At 40.0% G+C, this 19,927-nt stretch overlaps 1 protein-coding gene across 1 annotated transcript in view; it reads left to right on the top strand.

Annotated features, from left to right (window-relative positions):
- The window catches only part of LOC139472450 (uncharacterized), a 33,319-nt gene extending 19,053 nt beyond the window's left edge, over positions 1-14,266 (top strand). The window contains exons 10-13 of the mRNA XM_071254927.1: positions 1,695-1,810; positions 2,121-2,194; positions 7,377-7,427; positions 12,603-14,266. Coding sequence (XP_071111028.1) covers positions 1,695-1,810; positions 2,121-2,194; positions 7,377-7,427; positions 12,603-12,766 — 405 coding nt within the window. The 3' untranslated portion in view covers positions 12,767-14,266. The remainder of the gene's footprint in view (positions 1-1,694; positions 1,811-2,120; positions 2,195-7,376; positions 7,428-12,602) is intronic.
- The last annotated feature ends 5,661 nt before the right edge of the window (positions 14,267-19,927 follow it).

Genomic DNA, 19,927 nt, shown 5'->3' with positions numbered 1-19,927 from the left:
CTTTTTTCATCTGTACTTATTTATTGACCATAAAAAATTGGATATCGATCGTCCGAGAAAATATTTGGTCCCATTGAAAATGTTCCAGTTTTCTGTGGCAGGCCAGATCCCTGGGGCATAATGTGTCATCAGGTGGTTGTCTGACACATCACAGTGGATCATTGTGTGTGCAGTCAAAGACTAGTGTGCCTGGGCCAGGCTTGAATATTTACAGCCTGCCATTATGTTGCTGCAATGTTAATGACTGGGGTATGACACATTGCTCACTCAATCACTCCTGGATAAATAAGGTTAGATTTAGAACCTTGATAAATAAGTAAGTACATTTTGACCAGTTAAATTCAACAAACAACTGTCAATGCCAGCTGTCCTTGTAAGACCTTTCATTTGTGGGTGTTGGTTTATGAGACTGACGACATGAAAAACTGAAATTAGAACAATAATAAAGTGACTTTTGACAATTTGTTTCTGGGTTGAAAAAGAACCCCAATAGATCTCATCACCCATGTTCGTAAGAAATAGTGCATAATATGTATAAATTACTTATTCTTAAAGAAAACCAAAACACAATCAACTGTTTTTGGTATTGTTTTGCAATCTTACTTCAGATATGGTAGGGGTTGGGTAGCCGAGTGGTTAAAGCGTTCGCTTGTCACGCCAAAGACCTGGGTTCGATTCCCGACATGGGTACTCATTTCACTACTAATCTGGAAGTTGAATCTTTTACAAATTTAAGGCCAGATTTTTTGTAAACCAATGAATAAAAAATAAAAGGCCTTAGGTTACTGCTGTTTTACCATGCATGACAGTGACTAACCTTAGAGCTTCAAGTTATTATGGATGAACTGTCCTGAGTGGAGTAATTTGAGCCTGTGGCGAGGAACATTTCACATTAATTCATTAGGGTCAAATAACCCCTAATTCTAAGTTGGGAGGAAGTTATTCTGCATATTACAGTAATTTTTCTGGGGAACTGCAGAAAAATGATGGTTTCCTGCTCACAAGTTTAAACATCAGATCAGTTGCTTCATGGTTGGAATCGTAAAATCATTTATTACCCACAGGGTTAGAAATAACAAAGATCATATAAATTTTATATGCAATAGTGCAAATATAACTTCTTGTGCACCAGTGCATTGTGTCCGTCATCCGGACTGCATTGTTGACGTCATTCGAATCTCATTGTGACATAACGTCAGAATGACGTCACGCTAGAAACGACGTCATGGCTGAAAATTGATGACGTCATTCGAAAAATTGTGTTTTTCTTGGACAACGGTGGTGATCGATGCATTTTCTAAAGGGGAGCTCAAAAGGATTAAGTAATAATGGGTAATAAATAAATTATTACACTTACATATGTGTCCTACTGATATTAAGAAACTCGTGTATGAATTCATGTATTACGCTCGTTCTCGCGAGGTAAAATCAGTATGACACACATGCTTGTATAATAATCACTATTTGGGACATCACAAACAATAGATGGCGTCATTCAGTTATTTGCAACCTTGTGTTCATGTGACATCATGTTGTTATTGGCCTCTTTACCAACAATGAAAACAATGATACTATTCATTGGAATGAACTAGCCATCAGCAGGAAGCAGATATTATACTGCCTAGTGAGAATTACTGAAAATAATTTCACCTATATCACTGCTCCTATTGGCCATACATATTCATATCTTCCAGCATCAAGACCTGCCCCATCCTGACCCTGCCAGTCATGTGGTGATGTCGCCACCTGGTGGACACCCAATGAGACCGCCTCACCGTCTGCCAGATCCCGTAATGCGGGGTCAGAAAGGGTAAGTCATGATATACATGTCGACACAATGTACACACCCCATGAAACCGACCCACCCCTACCAGCCATGATATATCCATGTAGTAGGATGGGCGTATTCATCTTCATGGTTGTAAAAAATATTTTTCAGATGTGTGTAGGCTAAATACTTTGTATGATAATGATAAAAATCAATGATAACAGAAAAATATCATACCCAGTTCAAATACTACCTTACACTGTTACACTTACAAAGAACTGTTTTTCCACATATTTTAACATTGCCCAATGTCCTTAAATGACAGTACCTAATAAGGTAACTATGGTTACAGAATGCCGGAATCCATGCAGAATGGAGGCCACATGATGCAGCCTCATGGCCGGATGAATGGACCAGTACGACAAGGTAATGAGTCTAGAGGAGAGTAGAACTTCACCGACAGACATACAACAACCACAATAACACAAATTAAAGAGCTAAATTAAATTAAGAAATTAATAACTTATTTTTCAGATATTGTTCTTTTTTGGTTAATATTGTCTAAATTGACCTTATTTTTTAGCTTATGTCGCGGCACATAGTCCAACGTCAATCTGTTTGTAGTTAAAGCTATTTTCAACACCTCCTCTGTAACTGCAAGGCCAATGAAGATAAAACATTGCATGGATGATCCCAGCCATAGTGTTTTACATTAATTCTGAAAAAAACTGATCCAATCTTTTTTTAAGTAGGGTGCCACTGCAACCATGTTCTATATGTCATTTTTGTCCATACTTGGCCATTTTTGAATGTATTATTATGAAATTTAGTTTGCAGCAAAACTTATGTGGTATGCAGAATAAAACTAAATATGTTTTATTCCAATTTCTTTTTTTTGTCCCAGTTTCTCTCTTGACCTATACATACCTGCGCCATGTTTCACACTGTAGAATAATAGCAGTATGACTGTCTGGAGTCTCACTTGTAGCACTAGAACTTTGTGAAACAGGCCCTGTTTATTAAGTTTTAATACAATTTTGACATCTCCTCTTAAACTTTGGTATTATGAAGCAGAAGATTTGTGTACATGATCTGGTTCCAGCAATGTGATCGCAAAGATCTGCTCACAATTCTGATCCAACTTAAAGCAAGGCCACCTCATTGAAAATGTCATGTTTGTTGTTCAGCCATTTCTGCATGTATCCTAATCTCCTTATTGAGATGCAGTTCATCGTGTGGCCAATAGACATGTTATATTTGGCTGTTTATTGTGATAGTTGGTACATCTTTATATGGCTGCCGATGGAACCATGGACCTCTGCATGACCTGGAAACTGTTCCACAAAGCAATCTTAGTGCTAAGTTGGTCGTAACTCCCATACCAATCTCATTAAAATCAGATCTTAGTTCTCGCTATGCTAAACAAAGATCTGAGGACATCCCATTAAGGGTCACGTCAGAATGACCTTTCATCCAACCAATCAGAGCGTTGCTTACCAGATCATGAAAGTGACAGTCGGAATGTGTTTTCTAATCATGCAAACATGAAATATTTTACATGGGGTATTCCGAACAACAGTTAAGGGTTTTATGATTATATCCATACAATCTAGGCCATCTATAAGCCATTCCAGAATGTTATTCTTATCAGTTTTATATTTTTAATCGAGAATACGTCAAAATATGTTTCGAAGCGTAGTCGCCAGTTTGAAACTAGTGTCGTAAAGCTCGAGAAAGCTGCCTTCTGATTGGCTACTGTTGATTTCTTGTCAGTCATTTCATTTGTCAGTCAAAATTCATGAAAGGTCGTTCTGACGTCACCCGTAAGGGGATGTCCTCAGATCTTTGTTTAGCGGTAGCGAAAACTAAGATCTGGTTTTAATGAGATTGCTCCCATACTGTAACATAGGCTTACGATAGTCATAGCGCTAAGATCGGTTTGTGCAAGTGGGCCCAGGTCTCCGTGTCTGATTGTATAATTTCGAAGAATATATGTGAAGATGTCTTTTGCATATTCTTTTTTGCCCTTGTATAAACTTTCTGATGTAATATGATATTCCAGACAAAGTAAGGTGAGCTACAGTGCCTTGTAGTTCTCAGTTTTCTCTTAAAGTAGATCATGATTTGTTTTGAGGTAAATATTTTGAAAAACATTTTTTGCTAATGATACATAATTATTGTTCATATGTTACTTTTTTTAACTGACACAGAAGTTTTTGCTCCCCAAATTTCTTGCTAGCCATTTGGCGAGGTGAGTTATTCAGAATATTAATAGTAACCTCTTCCTGATCCTAAAACCTCACCCCATATTTTGACATTTCTTAGAAATTGAGGAGAATAAGGTAAGCTGAGGTGACAGAATAGTATATTGTTTCTACTCTTGGGATTTTTTTAAAGATGTGCCCTTATAACAGTTTGCTCATGGTAAGAACACACTGTAAGACACATGGCAGAAAGTCTGGTGATTGTCCACATCCCTTCAGGTACACAATGGGGGACACAGGTGGGCCAGTCATCTAAGGTGCCGCTATTCGCTGTGCAGAGATGCGTCCCTTGGGCACGCCAGAAACCTATGATTATGGGTTCGAATCTCGGTTCGCCCCGATTATGTTTCTAGGTTTGTCAGCACCATACCCGTGCTCGTGGGTTTCACCGAAGTGGTAAACGTCTGAGACCTGCATCACTTCGGGCTTTCCTCCAACATGAAGCTGACACGCCGTGATATAACTGGAATACTGTTAAAAGTGGCGTTCAACCCAACTCACTCAGGTACACAATGGAGGCAGTGTAAGGGACAAATGTATCCATCAGTATCAGATTTACCAGAAAACCGCTAATAAGCCCATCACAAATAAGTCATTTGAGGATTACTATCATTTCATGCCAATGAAATTGAGCCGTCAAACATAACGTCAGATAAAAAGGCAAGATGCTGATGTGTTTTATCTTCACACGATTTATTTCAAAATTTTAGATCAGTTCCTTAAATATATTTAAATCTTGCAGTCATCTTGCTAGTACTTTTATAATTTGGTTGCTAAGTGACATTTTGTTTTATGTGAACACTGTAGACCTACATTGTAGTCAACTCGTGGTGCATCTTCCCGAGGCAAGAGAGTTAACTGACTATAAAAGTCCAGTTTCCACCCTTGCCGAACTAGGCTGGTATTATGGAGTTACATTTTGGCTGGACTAACGAGGCATAGAAGGGACATAACTCATAATAGCCACTGGTGGCGCTACGATCGAGCCCAGGACTTCCAGCCTAGTTCTGCAAGGGTGGAAACTGGACTTTTAAAGTCAGTTAACTCTCTTGCCTCGGGAAGATGCTCGTGGTGATGTGTAGAGGAGGACTCCCCATCCTTCAGCAGGTGCTTGTTCTGGCTGCAGACTGTTGACTGGAGCTTCTACCAGGCATGCTAAAATCAGGGAGGAGATTTTTTTATCTGCTGATCTGCTGAATGCTATTGATTTGTTTCGTCAAGGGTCACTTTGTGACACATACCATTACAATGTAGACATATGTTTAGTCCCCCAGACCCTGGGTAACTTTCAATGTTTTTTTTAAAAAAAACCCTGATCTAATTCCTGATCACTGTTCATGCTATTAGTACCTGGACATTGAATTACAAACATGTATTGATTAGTTTTACCGATTGGTTTTACTGATTAGTTTTACCGATTGGTTTTACTGACTAGTTTTACTGATAAGTTTTACTGATTGGTTTTACTGATTAGTTTTACTGATAAGTTTTACTGATTAGTTGTATCCACTTTGTTTGCAGACACAGAGCGTAGGTAATGATCGTTTTCTGATTTGATTTTCTTGCATGTAGATGTTAGGTGTATGTGACAGGCTGCAGGACTAACTTCCCTACCTCCCCAGCTGACGGCGTAGAGAGAGCAGCTCACTGACCCTCTGGTCGTGTCAATTCAAAAAAAGATCTAGAACTGAGATTGTAATTAATTTCTAGCTTGAATACTAATACCTTTCTACTTTGATATAGAAGTGACCTTGTGATAGCTTCCTGTGTTAATCAGTTGTTTGGAAGACAGTATGTGGCATCTTTTCAAACGTTCACTGAAGCTGAGTTTGTGGGTGGTCCGGTTTAAAATATGTGTATTTTCTCTGTGTGCAACCCCTATTTTGTGCCAGTGATTTATCTCTATGTACCCTAATACCTTGAAAACCCGGCAGTGACTTTTCCAAATACAGACCAATTTTACCACAGACCTTTCCGCCATATTTGGATGCTACTAACATAGGGCCATAGGTTGGGTTATTATTTGAAAAATAGGACGATAAGCTCACTATAAGCAGAATAATAATCTGCATGCATTTGAGTGGATTTATATGACTGAACCTCGAAATAGAACATCAAAGCAATTCACAAGCATCAAAATTAGGAAAAATACTTGATAATATTAAATAGAAATTCCATATTGGCATGCGACAACCTCACGTGCAACATCAGGGCTACATCTCAAGAAACGTACGTTTCGTTAACTTGGTAACTAAAAATTACATTTACTTACAAAAGGATCTAATTCAACCTGTTGTGTTGGCGCCATGCTCCCTCAACCCCCTGTTATTTTAATGAGGCGGCTACAAAGTTGCATCTAAATTTGTTTAGAAATCATTATTAAGGAAGGCGCTAATACACATCCCTTGCCAAAATGGCAGGTGTCCAGAGAATATGTTCTTGACCACTATTTTTGTTTGATGTTTACTCCTTGCAATAACTGTGTTGATTGTTATTGCCTTGCTGTCAAAAAATACATCAGGAGCCAGGTGAAGAATCTGGTAATACTGATTTCATTTCAAGGGGAAAGATTCCACTGGTCATATGTTTTTAGGATAAAACAGCTTATCCTCCCCACTCAAGGTTAAACAATTAAATAAGTGGTCAGTCTTCTTAGGTGCCACAAATCGGCGTGGAGAGTTGTGTTGCTTAGCCGTGCCAGATACATTTATTTGTGATTGGAATCCCAGTTAGACCTGATTATGTAGCTAGGCTCATCAGCACCATGCCCTTGCTCATGGGTTTCACCCAAATGGTAAACGCCTGAGACCTGTATCACTTCAGGCTTTCCTCCCACAGTAACTGACACGCCACGATATAACTGGAATAAGGTTGGAAGCAATTTAGACCAAACTCACTCACTAATTAAATATATAAATAAATAAGGTGAGCTCCAGTACCTGGGTGATTCAGCTTCATTGAACTTTTGACAAGATGCCTAGAAAGGGTAGATGAGATCTAGGCTAGGAGTAGATAGGTACTGACATATAAAATAAATGAGCTAGTAAATAGGTCATAACCTACAAACTTTGAAATCAGTTGAAGGTGTCCTACATGCATGACATCTGTCTCATGAATCAATTCTTCATCCCACCATCTTGTTGCATGTTTCCAGTTTTTGTACATTTTTTCACTTCACTATTATATTTTTTTCTCTACACTTTTATTTTATTTTTATTTTTTTTCCACTGCAGTCCTGTTTGACCCAATTATAAAATACATTTTCTAAGACTGGTAGAAAAGTAGAGTGTATTGTGGGTAGACTGTCTCCTGATTCAGTTCACCCTCACATATTCACCTTTCAGCTTCACCACCCAGAGCTACCGAGAGGAGGTCTTCTCAGGCGTCACAGTCAGGTAAGAGTGGTCTCCCCTTGAAGGAGCTTTGCCAGCAATTTGCCGTTCGCGGAGCTCTCTTTACTATTGCTGCCACTAGTGAAAGCTCCCCACTGTTATAGGTAGCTACAACCATGCTACAACTGAGTGACCATTATATTTAAAAAAACGTGATGACTGCCGTGATGCTGAATACTCTTACCTCCGCTAAATTATTATCTCCCGCCCAACAAAGTTGGCGGGGGATATAGAAACGGGCTCCGTCCGTCTGTCACGTTTTGTTTCCGAGGCATAACTTAGAAATTTTAGAAATTTTTATTTTTTACGTTTCCATGGCAGCAAGATGGACTTAGGTTCTGTGAGGGTAGGATTCGTTTCCGGAGCATAACTCATAAACCGTTTAATATTTTTTCATGAAACTTTGCAGGTCTGTCAGGTACATGCTGAACTGGTGCCTTTTGCTTTTTAGAAATTTTTATTTTTTACATTTCCATGGCAACAAGATAGACTTAGGTTCTGTGAGGGTAGGGTTTGTTTCCCGAGCATAACTCATAAACCTTTCAATATTTTTTCATCAAACTTTGCAGGTCTATCAGGTACATGCTGAACTGGTGCCTTTTGCTTTTTAGAAATTTTTATTTTTTACATTTCTATGGCAACAAGATGGACTTAGGTTCTGTGAAGGTAGGATTCGTCTCCGGAGCATAACTCATTAACTGTTCAATATATTTTTTCATGAAACATTGCAGGTCTGTCAGGTTCATGCTGAGCTGGTGCCTATTGCTATTTAATAATTTTAGAAATTTGTATTTTTTTTTACTTTTCCATGGCAACAAGATGGACTTAGGTTCTGTGAGGGTAGGGTTTATTTCTGGAGCATAACTGATAAACCTTTTAATATTTTGTCATGAAACTTTGCAGGTCTGTCAGATACATGCTGAACTGGTACCTTTTGCTATTTAGAAATTTTAGAAATTTTTATTTTTTACTTTTCCATGGCAACAAAATGGACTTTTAGAAATTAATGAATTCTTCTTTTAAATTCCCCCAAAATGTATGTTTGTGTGATCAAATTTGACTATTGTTGACATAATATACACTTCATTTGCTGGACAGGAGACTTGGCCATGTTAGTGGCAAACTCGTCTTTTTTTTTACAATTTCCATGACAACAAGTTCCACCTCGGTTAAAAAATGTTAGGGTTTGTTTAGATTTAATTACGTCATAAATCCTGCAACAGGGGAGGGGGATATAGCCAAGTTAGTGGCAAACTCTTGTTTATTTTTTGAATTTCTGTTTCTTTACAACTATCATGTAATTGGTATAGTAAGAATGTAAGGGAAAAGTTGATTTCTCCATTCGTTTGCAATCTTGAAGCAATCCGATCAAACAAACAAAAAGGTAAATTCATCTTGGAAATATGGTCAGTCAAAATTTACTGTAATGGCATTCCCAAAGACATAAACAAAAGTATAACGTTTCAACATTTTGGGTTAGAGGGTAAGTTTGAAGATTCTTGTAAAGGCCGCGCCCACACTGGTGGCAGCGATGTTACCGAGAGTGCACATAGTGGACAGTGGACAGCCTGAATAGGTATTAGACAGTTGACAGTGGTAGTGAGAAGCTGAGTGGTGTTCTCGGACTGAATGTTTGTTTGTTTGTTTGTTGTTTAACGCAGCACTCAGCAATATTCCAGCTATATGATGGTGGTCTGTAAATAATCGAGTCTGGACCAGACAATCCAGTGATTGATAACATGAACATCGATCCACGCAATTGGGATCGATGGCAAGCATCAACCAAGGCATCGAGCATGACCACCCAATCCCGTTAGTTGCCTCTTACGACAAGCATTGTCACCTTTTATGAATTTCGAAGGTGTCACGCGCTGGGAAGGAGCTTTGAGCTTTTCGAGAGCTTCAGAGTTGACAGGGCCAGTGTTTGCGATAACAATGATTATGGTTTTATGCTGCTCTTAGCAATATTCCAGCCATATCATGTCAAGGATGGGTTTCATTGTTCCAACAATGGGAATAGAACCGTGGTGTAGGGTGTGATGAGCAAATGCTTTAATCACAAGGCTACCCCATTGCCCATGCAATACAAAAAAAATGTTATAAGTGACTTCAAAAGCACTATCCCCAAGGAGTGACCCGTGAAGATTCCGGGGTAGAATATGTCTTCAAGAACCCATACTTGCCGTAAAAGGCGACTATGCTTGTCGTAAAAGGCGACTAACGGGATCGGGTGATCGGGTGGTTGATACATGTCATCGATCCCAATTGCGTGGATCGATTCTCATGATGTCAATTACTGGATTGTCTGGTCCAGACTCGATTATTTTACAGACCGCCGTCATATATAGCTGGAATATTGCTGAGTGCGGCATTAAACAACAAACAAACAAACAAATAAACAAACAAACCCAAGCAGTGATATTTGCGGGTCAGAATAAGTCCCTTTATCGCATGCTTGTCATGATAGCCAACTTTAAGGACTGGGTGGTCAGTCTTTCTGGCCTGGCTCATTGTGTGTGATCATACCCTGCCAAGGGTGACAATCCCAACACTCTAGGCTTCATTTTTCTTGGCATCCAGTTTAACTTTTAAGTTTTGGTCAGTGTTTATAGCTAGTACAACGACATTAGACTGGGATTTTCTAAAAGAATGCATGACCATGCATGCTCATAAACTTAGGGCTAAATATTATATTGATTTGTCACCCTTTGCAAGAAAAAAAAAGATCAAAAATAAATGTCAACGTTTAAATATTGGCATCCACGTACAAGAAAGAACATTATATGGCACTGCGGCGTCTGGAAAAAGGGTCCAACATCCGGCGTACGAAAAGCTAAAGGTTTGCACCCTCCGATTTGTGGGGGACATTGATCATGTTAACAACTCTCTGTTTCCCAGGCCCAGACTTGACTATCTACAGGCTGCCGTGATATAGTTGGATTATTGCTTACAGCGGGATAAACAACAAACAAATGAAACTTCAGCCAATAATGTTCGGCACTATGTATAGTGTTTTAATTTTTTTAAAGTATGGCTTGACTGTTAATGACTAAGACTCTCCGGAGGAAAAGATAATTAATCTGGAATTTTTCCTGATGTTTCTCGAATGATTGAATGTTTGTTGCGAAAACTCAAATGTTCATTCAGCGAACACGCTAATATCAGAAGCTATCTGAAAAATAAAATATTTATCGACAGATGAAATTGACTACTTACAAGCCCACTTGCACTATTACTGCTTACGGGGATATGTGTAGACATTGTAATTCTGCACATAGTGGACAGCCTGAATAGGTATTAGACAGTTGACAGTGGTAGTGAGAAGCTGAGTGGTGTTCTCGGACTGAATGTTTGTTTGTTTGTTTGTTGTTTAACGCAGCACTCAGCAATATTCCAGCTATATGACGGTGGTCTGTAAATAATCGAGTCTGGACCAGACAATCCAGTGATTGATAACATGAACATCGATCCACGCAATTGGGATCGATGGCAAGCATCAACCAAGGCATCGAGCATGACCACCCAATCCCGTTAGTTGCCTCTTACGACAAGCATTGTCACCTTTTATGGCAAGCATGGGTTGCTGAAGACCTATTCTACCCCGGATCTTCACGGGCACTCAGACTGACTGAATTTCTGTGGTGTAAAATAAATATGGCAATGGTTTGAACTAGAGCTGAGTATCGGCTGGTATCTTGCGATATGATTGGTATCACGGTACGGACTGACGATACTACTGGCATCACGATACACTACATCAAATAGTAAGAAATCATGAAATAACTCAAATATAGCTCTAAAACCTTTTTCTTCATACATTTTTGTATTGGTGTCTCAAAAACTTTATCAAAGAAAACCGCAAGAACAAAACAGTTTTAAATAAAGGGATGGTTGTTAAATTTAACAGTTAGTAGTACAATGACCTCAGCTGCTACAACCTTGTGTTCTGCCATGCTTACAGATGGCGCTGTGCTACTTCTGCCATTAAGGGAAGTAACTCTTTTAGTTCCTGTTCTATTTATAGTGTATCACGATCTCACAAACTGATGATTCAGGTATCGTGTGTACCTAAGTATCATAGATATCAGTGTTTGATAGAGTTTGAACCCTGAGACTCCAAGCTGAAATTTGACACCGTGTTACAGAGCACAATTTTCAGTTATGTTTGTAATGTTGCACTCCATCTTGTTTGTGTTGTGAGACGTCTCTGCCTCCTGTGTGTGTCATGCGTTGTTTGTCATTCTGTCATGTCAAAATATAAGGGTCTGAAGATAAATGATCGTATCGTATTATAAATACATTGTTTCTGTTTTCCATAGATATATTGTAATATTCCTCAGCAACATAAATACAGCGATACTTTTGTGCTACATATACTATACCCTACAGAAATACAGTGATTCTTTTGTGCTACATATACCATACATTACATAGAGTGATACTTTTGTGCTACATATACTATAACCTACATAAATACAGTGATTCTTTTGTGCTACATGTACTATACCCTACATAAGTACAGTGATTCTTTTGTGATACATATACTATACCCTACATAAATACAGCGATACTTTTGTGCTACATATACTATACCCTACATAAATACAGTGATTCTTTTTTGCTACATATATCATACATTACATAGAGTGATACTTTTGTTCTACATATACTATACCCTACATAAATACAGTGATTCTTTTGTGCTACATATACCATACCCTACATAAATACAGTGATACTTTTGTGCTACATATACCATACCCTACATAAATACAGTGATACTTTTGTGTCCCAGATGACATATACTACATAAATATTGTTACATTTGTGTTACAGACACCCACATCCACATAAATATTGCCAATTGCGTGGATCGATGCTCATGAGGTCAATCACTGGATTGTCTGGTCCAGACTCGATTATTTTACAGACCACCGTCATATAGCTGTAATATTGCCGAGTGCAACGTTAAACAACAAACCAAAACATAAATATTGTTACATTTGTGTTACAGACACCCACATCCACATAAATATTGTTACATTTGTGTTACAGACACCCACATCCACATAGATATTGTTACATTTGTGTTACAGACACCCACATCCACATAAATATTGTTACATTTTTGTTACAGACACCATAATCTACATAAATATTGTCATGTTTGTGTTTCAGACGCCATCCGAGACATGAATGAGAAGCTACTTCTGGAGGTGCGGGAGCTAGAGGGCGAGATCGAGCAGCAACATCGGCTAGCCACCAGGTCACATGACTTGTCACAACGACCTCGGTCAGACCTCCCACATAAACTGTATCCAGGGTCATCCACGATTAGGTGACCACAATGTTTCCATAGCAACGCTCAAACAGATCTGTGATAGTAGCATTAAGTAAAAGGTTCCTTTGACAATTATGAAATGTGTTGGATGCCATTATGGAATCACTCATCGTGGGAATAGCTGCTCTGATAGTGCATCTTGAGCATCATTGTGTCATGTCTCTTGTCAGAGTTTATTTCCAAAAACACAGTATGGGAAATGGACTGAAATCGAAATACACCAAGAAGAAACAAACTATGGATCCTCATTTAAATAACAAGTGTGTCCTTCAGTTATTTATTACCTCCCTTTGTACAAAACGTTGGTAGTTATCTTTCTTGGTGGCCCTGATCTGTGACCTTGGTGTTTTTTCCCAGGAAATGTCACACAAGATCTCAACAATCTGTGTTTAATGTTTGTGTGTTTCATGTCGGAGTGATGCACTATTACATAAGCTCTCATCTATGCAGCCAAATTCACCAAATCTCTTCCAGTTTCAAGGTGGTGTTCACCGTTATGATCATACACAAGCCCTGTTTGCTCAACTGGTCAAACTGTGACGTGTCTTGTCGAAGCGAGATCATTGAATTAAGATATAGTGACTGTACAGAATGTATTCCAGTGACAACAAATCGATGGACATTGTTCTGACTGGAGGATTCTCGAGAAACATGGAAGAATTAATTCCTGGGCATGTAGTGTGTGTATTGGAATGTCGTGATGATACCACATCTGTGATGATGCCAAGATTTCACCCCAGACAGACGGGTGAAACAGACGGGTACCTATTTGATTGGTTTCAGGACAGAGTTACTGATAATTCCTGATAATCTGCTGGGTAAAAGACATTATACACTATGTTTGATGGTGGCTAAAAATGAAACAAACAAGAAATGTTTTTTCAATAGTGATGTATTTGATACGGGTACCAAAGTAATGTTTGGACCTTAAGTCTGGCATGTTTCGGCGACTGTTAGGCTTGTAATGTTTTGATAATATTTGTAATCTTTTGGTCAAATCCAATTTCAAGTGTATACTTTCTTTTTCCTGGCAGTTTATATGTGCAGAGGAGCAATGTGGTGACAGGACACACATTGTCCTGTCAACAGTGACCCTTTTTTAGTAGCTCTGTCCCTCTGGGCCCAGGAGAGACTCTGCGGGAAGTCTGGAGAGCAGGGTTATGCCAAAATATATTCGTGTTGTGTTGTTTTGTACAAACATACTTCCTTATTAGTCAATAGTTTTGTGTTGGCTGTGTTTTTTTTAAGTCTCTATTTGTTTTCAAGGCTCATTCTTACGCAATTCTTAAGCATTCCTAAGCACCGATTCATTTTAATGTCCCAAGTCTGAAACAGTCCAGACTTCCCTGATCTCAACACAGTGTGAAGTCCATGCTTGCTCAGTTGTTATGATGCATATCTCAGACCATGCTCTGAAATCTCAATTAATCCTAAAGTTTCAAATCCCAACTTATGCTGAACTTCTAAAGACCCTAATCTCATTTCAGTCCAAAATCCACTATCTCAACTGGTTCTTAAAACCCAAATCATTCATTCAAAAGCTCGTTAGATATGGCTGAAATATTGCCGATGTGACGTAAAGCATAAACTCTCTCACTCACTCATTCAAAAGCTGTTATAATGTCCACAACATAGCCCACTCTGATATCCCACTTATTAAACCATCTCTACCCTTTATGAAACATATATCCTTTAAGACGTATTTCTCCACCTCTAATTATGTGTTTCTCACCAGGGATTTTAAGTGCTTCTCCACCAGTAAGCAAGTTTTTCTCTGCCTTTCATGAAGTTCTTCTCCAACCTTTATGAAGTTATTCTCCACCATCCATGAAGTTCTTCTCCGCTCTCAATGAAGTTCTTCTCCACCCTTCCTGAAGTTCTTCTCCACCCTTCCTGAAGTTCTTCTCCCCATTTCTTGAAGATCTTCTCCCCTTCGTGAAGTTCTTCTCTGCCCTCCATGAAGTTCTTCTCTGCCCTCCACTAAGTTCTTCTCTGCCCTTCATGACGTTCTTCTCCACCCTTTTGTGAAGTTCTGCTCTGCCCTTCATGAAGTTCTTCTCCACCCTTCGTGAAGTTCTTCTCCACCCTTCGTGAAGTTCTTCTCCACCTTTCGTGAAATTCTTCTCCACTTTTTGTGAAATTCTTCACCACCCTTCGTGAAGTTCTTCTCTGCCCTCCATGAAGTTCTCCTCCACCCTTCGTGAAGATCTTCTCCACCCTTCGTGAAGTTCTTCTCCACCTTCATGAAGTTCTTCTCGACCCTTTCTGAAATCCTTCTCTGCCGTTACGAAGTTATTCTTTCTGAAGCCCCATACGCCCTGCCCAGTAAGAAGTCTAACATCAGATGACCCTAATGAGAACTTCTTCAGCTCAACCCACTATATTTCTTGGACCCCGTTGTGCAAGCCTAATCATCTACCTGGAGACACCCTGTGCTATACATCAACATAGGATGTCACTTGACAACAACAAACACGAACGATGACGGCTCTAACAGGAACATCAGGACTGCAGAGAGCTCCAATGATGCAGCTCCTTCCTTAAGTCATGTTTCTCCCCCAGTATGTTATTTTCATCACATTACTGTCTGTTTTAAAATACAATATTCCATTTCTAGTTTCTTGGTAGAGAGGAAAATTCAATAAAATTACGTAAGCTCTAGCTTTGATTCGAAACAGGATATAGATGATTATACCGGACAGAAGGGTTTTTGTGATGGAGGAAGATGTAGGGTAGAGTGCAGATGGATTCGAATCATCACCATGAGCCTACAAGGGACAACATCTGCCCACCATGAAATTAAGATGTCCTATTTGTCATATACACAAACACATTGTGCATATTTAAATATTCTCTACTGGACTTCTCCCAAGAAAAGTTTATATCAAGTTATTGTATAAAGGTGGTTTTCAGACTGGTGTTTACACAGAAAACATGACATGTACCACAGACTGTGCCATTTCATTCCAGTAAAACCATACACTATATTCCCGTCCATTTAGGATTTATTTATCCATTGGTGCCTTCCATTTAGAATATTTAGAACATGTGGGTCGCGTCCACAAAAAGCGTATAGTCTGTATACCCTCGTGACAATGTCTATTCAGAGTATTTTACTATTAACAGCCATTATGTATTAAGGCATATTTCCCTCAAGATAGTGAATATTTCCCTCTTAGTAGGTGTAACCCTATTGATTCCATCCATTCGGGTATATTCCGTACATTTTACCAATATCTGCCATCCTTTCAGAGCATATTTTCTTCTCAGTACATATTACCCTATTGCACCGTCCGTTCAGAATATCTCCCTCTTAGTCCCTGCTACCTATTGACGCCGTCCATTCAGAATATCTCCCTCTTAGTCCCTGCTACCTATTGACGCCGTCCATTCAGAATATCTCCCTCTTAGTCCCTGCAACCCTATTGCGCCGTCCGTTCAGAATATCTCCCTCTTAGTCCCTGCTACCTATTGACGCCGTCCATTCAGAATATCTCCCTCTTAGTCCCTGCAACCCTATTGCGCCGTCCATCCGAGATATCTCCCTCTTAGTCCCTGCTACCTATTGACGCCGTCCATTCAGAATATCTCCCTCTTAGTCCCTGCTACCTATTGACGCCGTCCATTCAGAATATCTCCCTCTTAGTCCCTGCTACCTATTGACGCCGTCCATTCAGAATATCTCCCTCTTAGTCCCTGCAACCCTATTGCGCCGTCCATTCAGAATATCTCCCTCTTAGTCCCTGCTACCTATTGATGCCGTCCATTCAGAATATCTCCCTCTTAGTCCCTGCTACCTATTGACGCCGTCCATTCAGAATATCTCCCTCTTAGTCCCTGCAACCCTATTGCGCCGTCCGTTCAGAATATCTCCCTCTTAGTCCCTGCTACCTATTGACGCCGTCCATTCAGAATATCTCCCTCTTAGTCCCTGCTACCTATTGACGCCGTCCATTCAGAATATCTCCCTCTTAGTCCCTGCAACCCTATTGCGCCGTCCATTCAGAATATCTCCCTCTTAGTCCCTGCTACCTATTGACGCCGTCCATTCAGAATATCTCCCTCTTAGTCCCTGCTACCTATTGACGCCGTCCATTCAGAATATCTCCCTCTTAGTCCCTGCAACCCTATTGCGCCGTCCATTCAGAATATCTCCCTCTTAGTCCCTGCTACCTATTGACGCCGTCCATTCAGAATATCTCCCTCTTAGTCCCTGCAACCCTATTGCGCCGTCCATTCAGAATATCTCCCTCTTAGTCCCTGCTACCTATTGACGCCGTCCGTTCAGAATATCTCCCTCTTAGTACATGTTACCCTATGGATAAGGTCCATTCAGAATATTTCCCTTAGTCCCTGCTACCTATTGATGCCGTCCATTCAGAATATTTCCCTCTTAGTACATGTTGCCCTATTGATTCCGTCCATTCAGAATATTTCCCTCTTAGTACATGTTGCCCTATTGATACCGTCTATTCAGAATATTTCCCTTAGTCCCTGCTACCTATTGATGTCGTCCATTCAGAATATCTCCCTCTTAGTACATGTTGCCCTATGGATAAGGTCCATTCAGAATATTTCCCTTAGTCCCTGCTACCTATTGATACTGTCCATTCAGAATAGTTCCCTCTTAGTACATGTTGCCCTATTGATACCGTCCGTTCAGAATATTTCCCTCTCCGTACATGTTGCCCTATTGATACCGTCCATTCAGAATATTTCCCTCTTAGTACATGTTGCCCTATTGATACCGTCCGTTCAGAATATTTCCCTCTCAGTACATGTTGCCCTATTGATACCGTCCGTTCAGAATATTTCCCTCTTAGTACATGTTGCCCTATTGATACCGTCCATTCAGAATATTTCCCTTTTAGGACATGTTACCCTATTGATACCGTCCATTCAGAATATTTCCCTCTTAGTACATGTTGCCCTATTGATACCGTCCGTTCAGAATATTTCCCTCTCCGTACATGTTGCCCTATTGATACCGTCCATTCAGAATATTTCCCTCTTAGTACATGTTGCCCTATTGATACCGTCCATTCAGAATACTTCCCTCATAGTACATGTTGCCCTATTGATACGGTCCATTCAGAGCATATTTCCCTCTTAGTGGCAACTGGTAAAGCTTTCGTCCCAAGGAGGCGTTTATTTGGATTACAATAGGGTGTGACAATAGCGCTCTGAATTTATTTCCACACTAAAGACGTCCATTTAAAGCACATGTCATTGTCCGTGACGTCCCGTTAAAATATGTATCACCATAAAGGCCACCTATTTTGTGTAAATTTCCCCATTGTCACGGTTATGAACGGTCGTGTTCAAACGCACTAGCCTACTTTCATTGCATGTGGTGAGGCAGCGGTGTGTTGTCTACAGGGTACCGTTGCACAAAACAACCTCAGCGCTACGACGGTCGTAAGTCTATGTTAAGGTATGTGAGTTACGATCACCTTGGCGCTAAGATCGCTTTGTACAACGGCACCCTGGATGAATTACTGTACATAAAAAGGTGGACGTGTTGTGCTCGTGGGGCGCTAGACCTGTTTATGTCATGAGAATATGTTGTGTACTGAAATATAAAGACGTATGAAAATTTGCCTGTACTGTTTTTACTTTAACATCGACCAGTTGATACTTGGTAATACGGCCCAGTTGATACTTGGTAATTTCGCCCTGTAGATGACAGCAACTGAATTGTTATAATACTGTTATCAGTGTTTTCAAGAACAATGAGTGAGCGACTATGGTTTTATGCCGCCTTTAGCAATATCACGGCGGGGGACACCAGAAATGGGCTTCACACATTGTACCCATGTTGGAATCGAACCCTGGTCTTCGGCGTAGCGAGCGAACGCTTTAACCACCAGACTACCCCACCGCCCCAAACAAAGAGTCGGTAGATAGTGAACTCGCATTGCCGAATATTTTACTATCCCCATAGCGTCATTTATATCTTCGGTAAGTCGGGGGAGACTGGGTATCAAAGGAGTGAGTGAGTGAGTTGGGTTTTGCGCCACTGTGAACAGTATTTCAGCAATATCAGGGTGTCCGCTTAGTATAGGGGCATGTGTACCCGATATGTTATATTCATTATTAAAAACGATAGATGGAGTGGATGGGAGGGATTTAGGGAGAAGGTGTTTTTTTTCGCCGCGCATAGCAATATCACGAAGGGGGACCCTACATACTTTGTATCTATGTGGGGAATTGAACCTTGGCCTTCTGCGTGACGAGCGAACGCTTTGAACACTAGGTTACCCTACCGCACCGTACTAGAGGATGATTTCTACCAAATATTATTTTATATAATTGAAATCTTGTCTTGATAAGTTATTCGAGTGCATATATTTTCCAGAGAATGCACAACTATTTCCTACAGCATAAATTATTATGCAAATACCTGTCAGGATTAGTGTGACATTGAACTGCTTACCAATTGATAGAAATCTAATATAACACATGTGCATTGCTACCACTAATTATATCTGATACTACCAGATACAAGTTACGTGACAAATCAGATATCACCTCCCCCATTGGTATAACAACCACGTTTCAGACATACTCTGAATATATGGAACAATGTATAACTACAAATATCAGAAACAGGCCATCGTTGTATATCTTTATTATATATAGAACGTCAGGGAATAACCAGTCTCGATTATCCGAACGGCAAAATAGGGTGAAAATTGTATGAATGGATCACTGAAAATCAAGTTATGACACCGGGTGTTTGCAAGGGTAAGCATGTCCTGCCCTACCGATAGGTTACCACCCATGTTGTATCTGCACCAGAATATTATAACTATAGCAGAAGTGAATGAGTGAGTGAGTGTTGTTTTGCACCGCTTTTAGCAATGTTCCAGCAAAATCAAGGCGGGTGACACCAGAAATGGGCTTCGCACATTGTACCCACGACAGGAATCAAACCCAGGTTGGTTGGTTTGTTGTTTAACGCCGCACTCAGCAATATTCCAGCTATATGACGGCGCTCTGTAAATAATCGAGTCTGGACCAGACAATCCAGTGATTGACATCATGAACATCGATCCACGCAATTGGAATCGATGACATGCATCAACCAAATCAGCGAGCCTGACCACCCGATCCCGTAAGTCGCCTTTTTACGACAAGCATAGTCACCTTTTAGGGCAAG

This window comes from Haliotis cracherodii, unplaced genomic scaffold, assembly GCF_022045235.1.
Source record: "Haliotis cracherodii isolate W230 unplaced genomic scaffold, xgHalCrac1.p SCAF_24, whole genome shotgun sequence".
Lineage (NCBI taxonomy): Eukaryota > Metazoa > Mollusca > Gastropoda > Lepetellida > Haliotidae > Haliotis > Haliotis cracherodii.
Note: the sequence above shows the minus strand (reverse complement) of the source record. Positions and strands in the feature narration are given on the sequence as shown.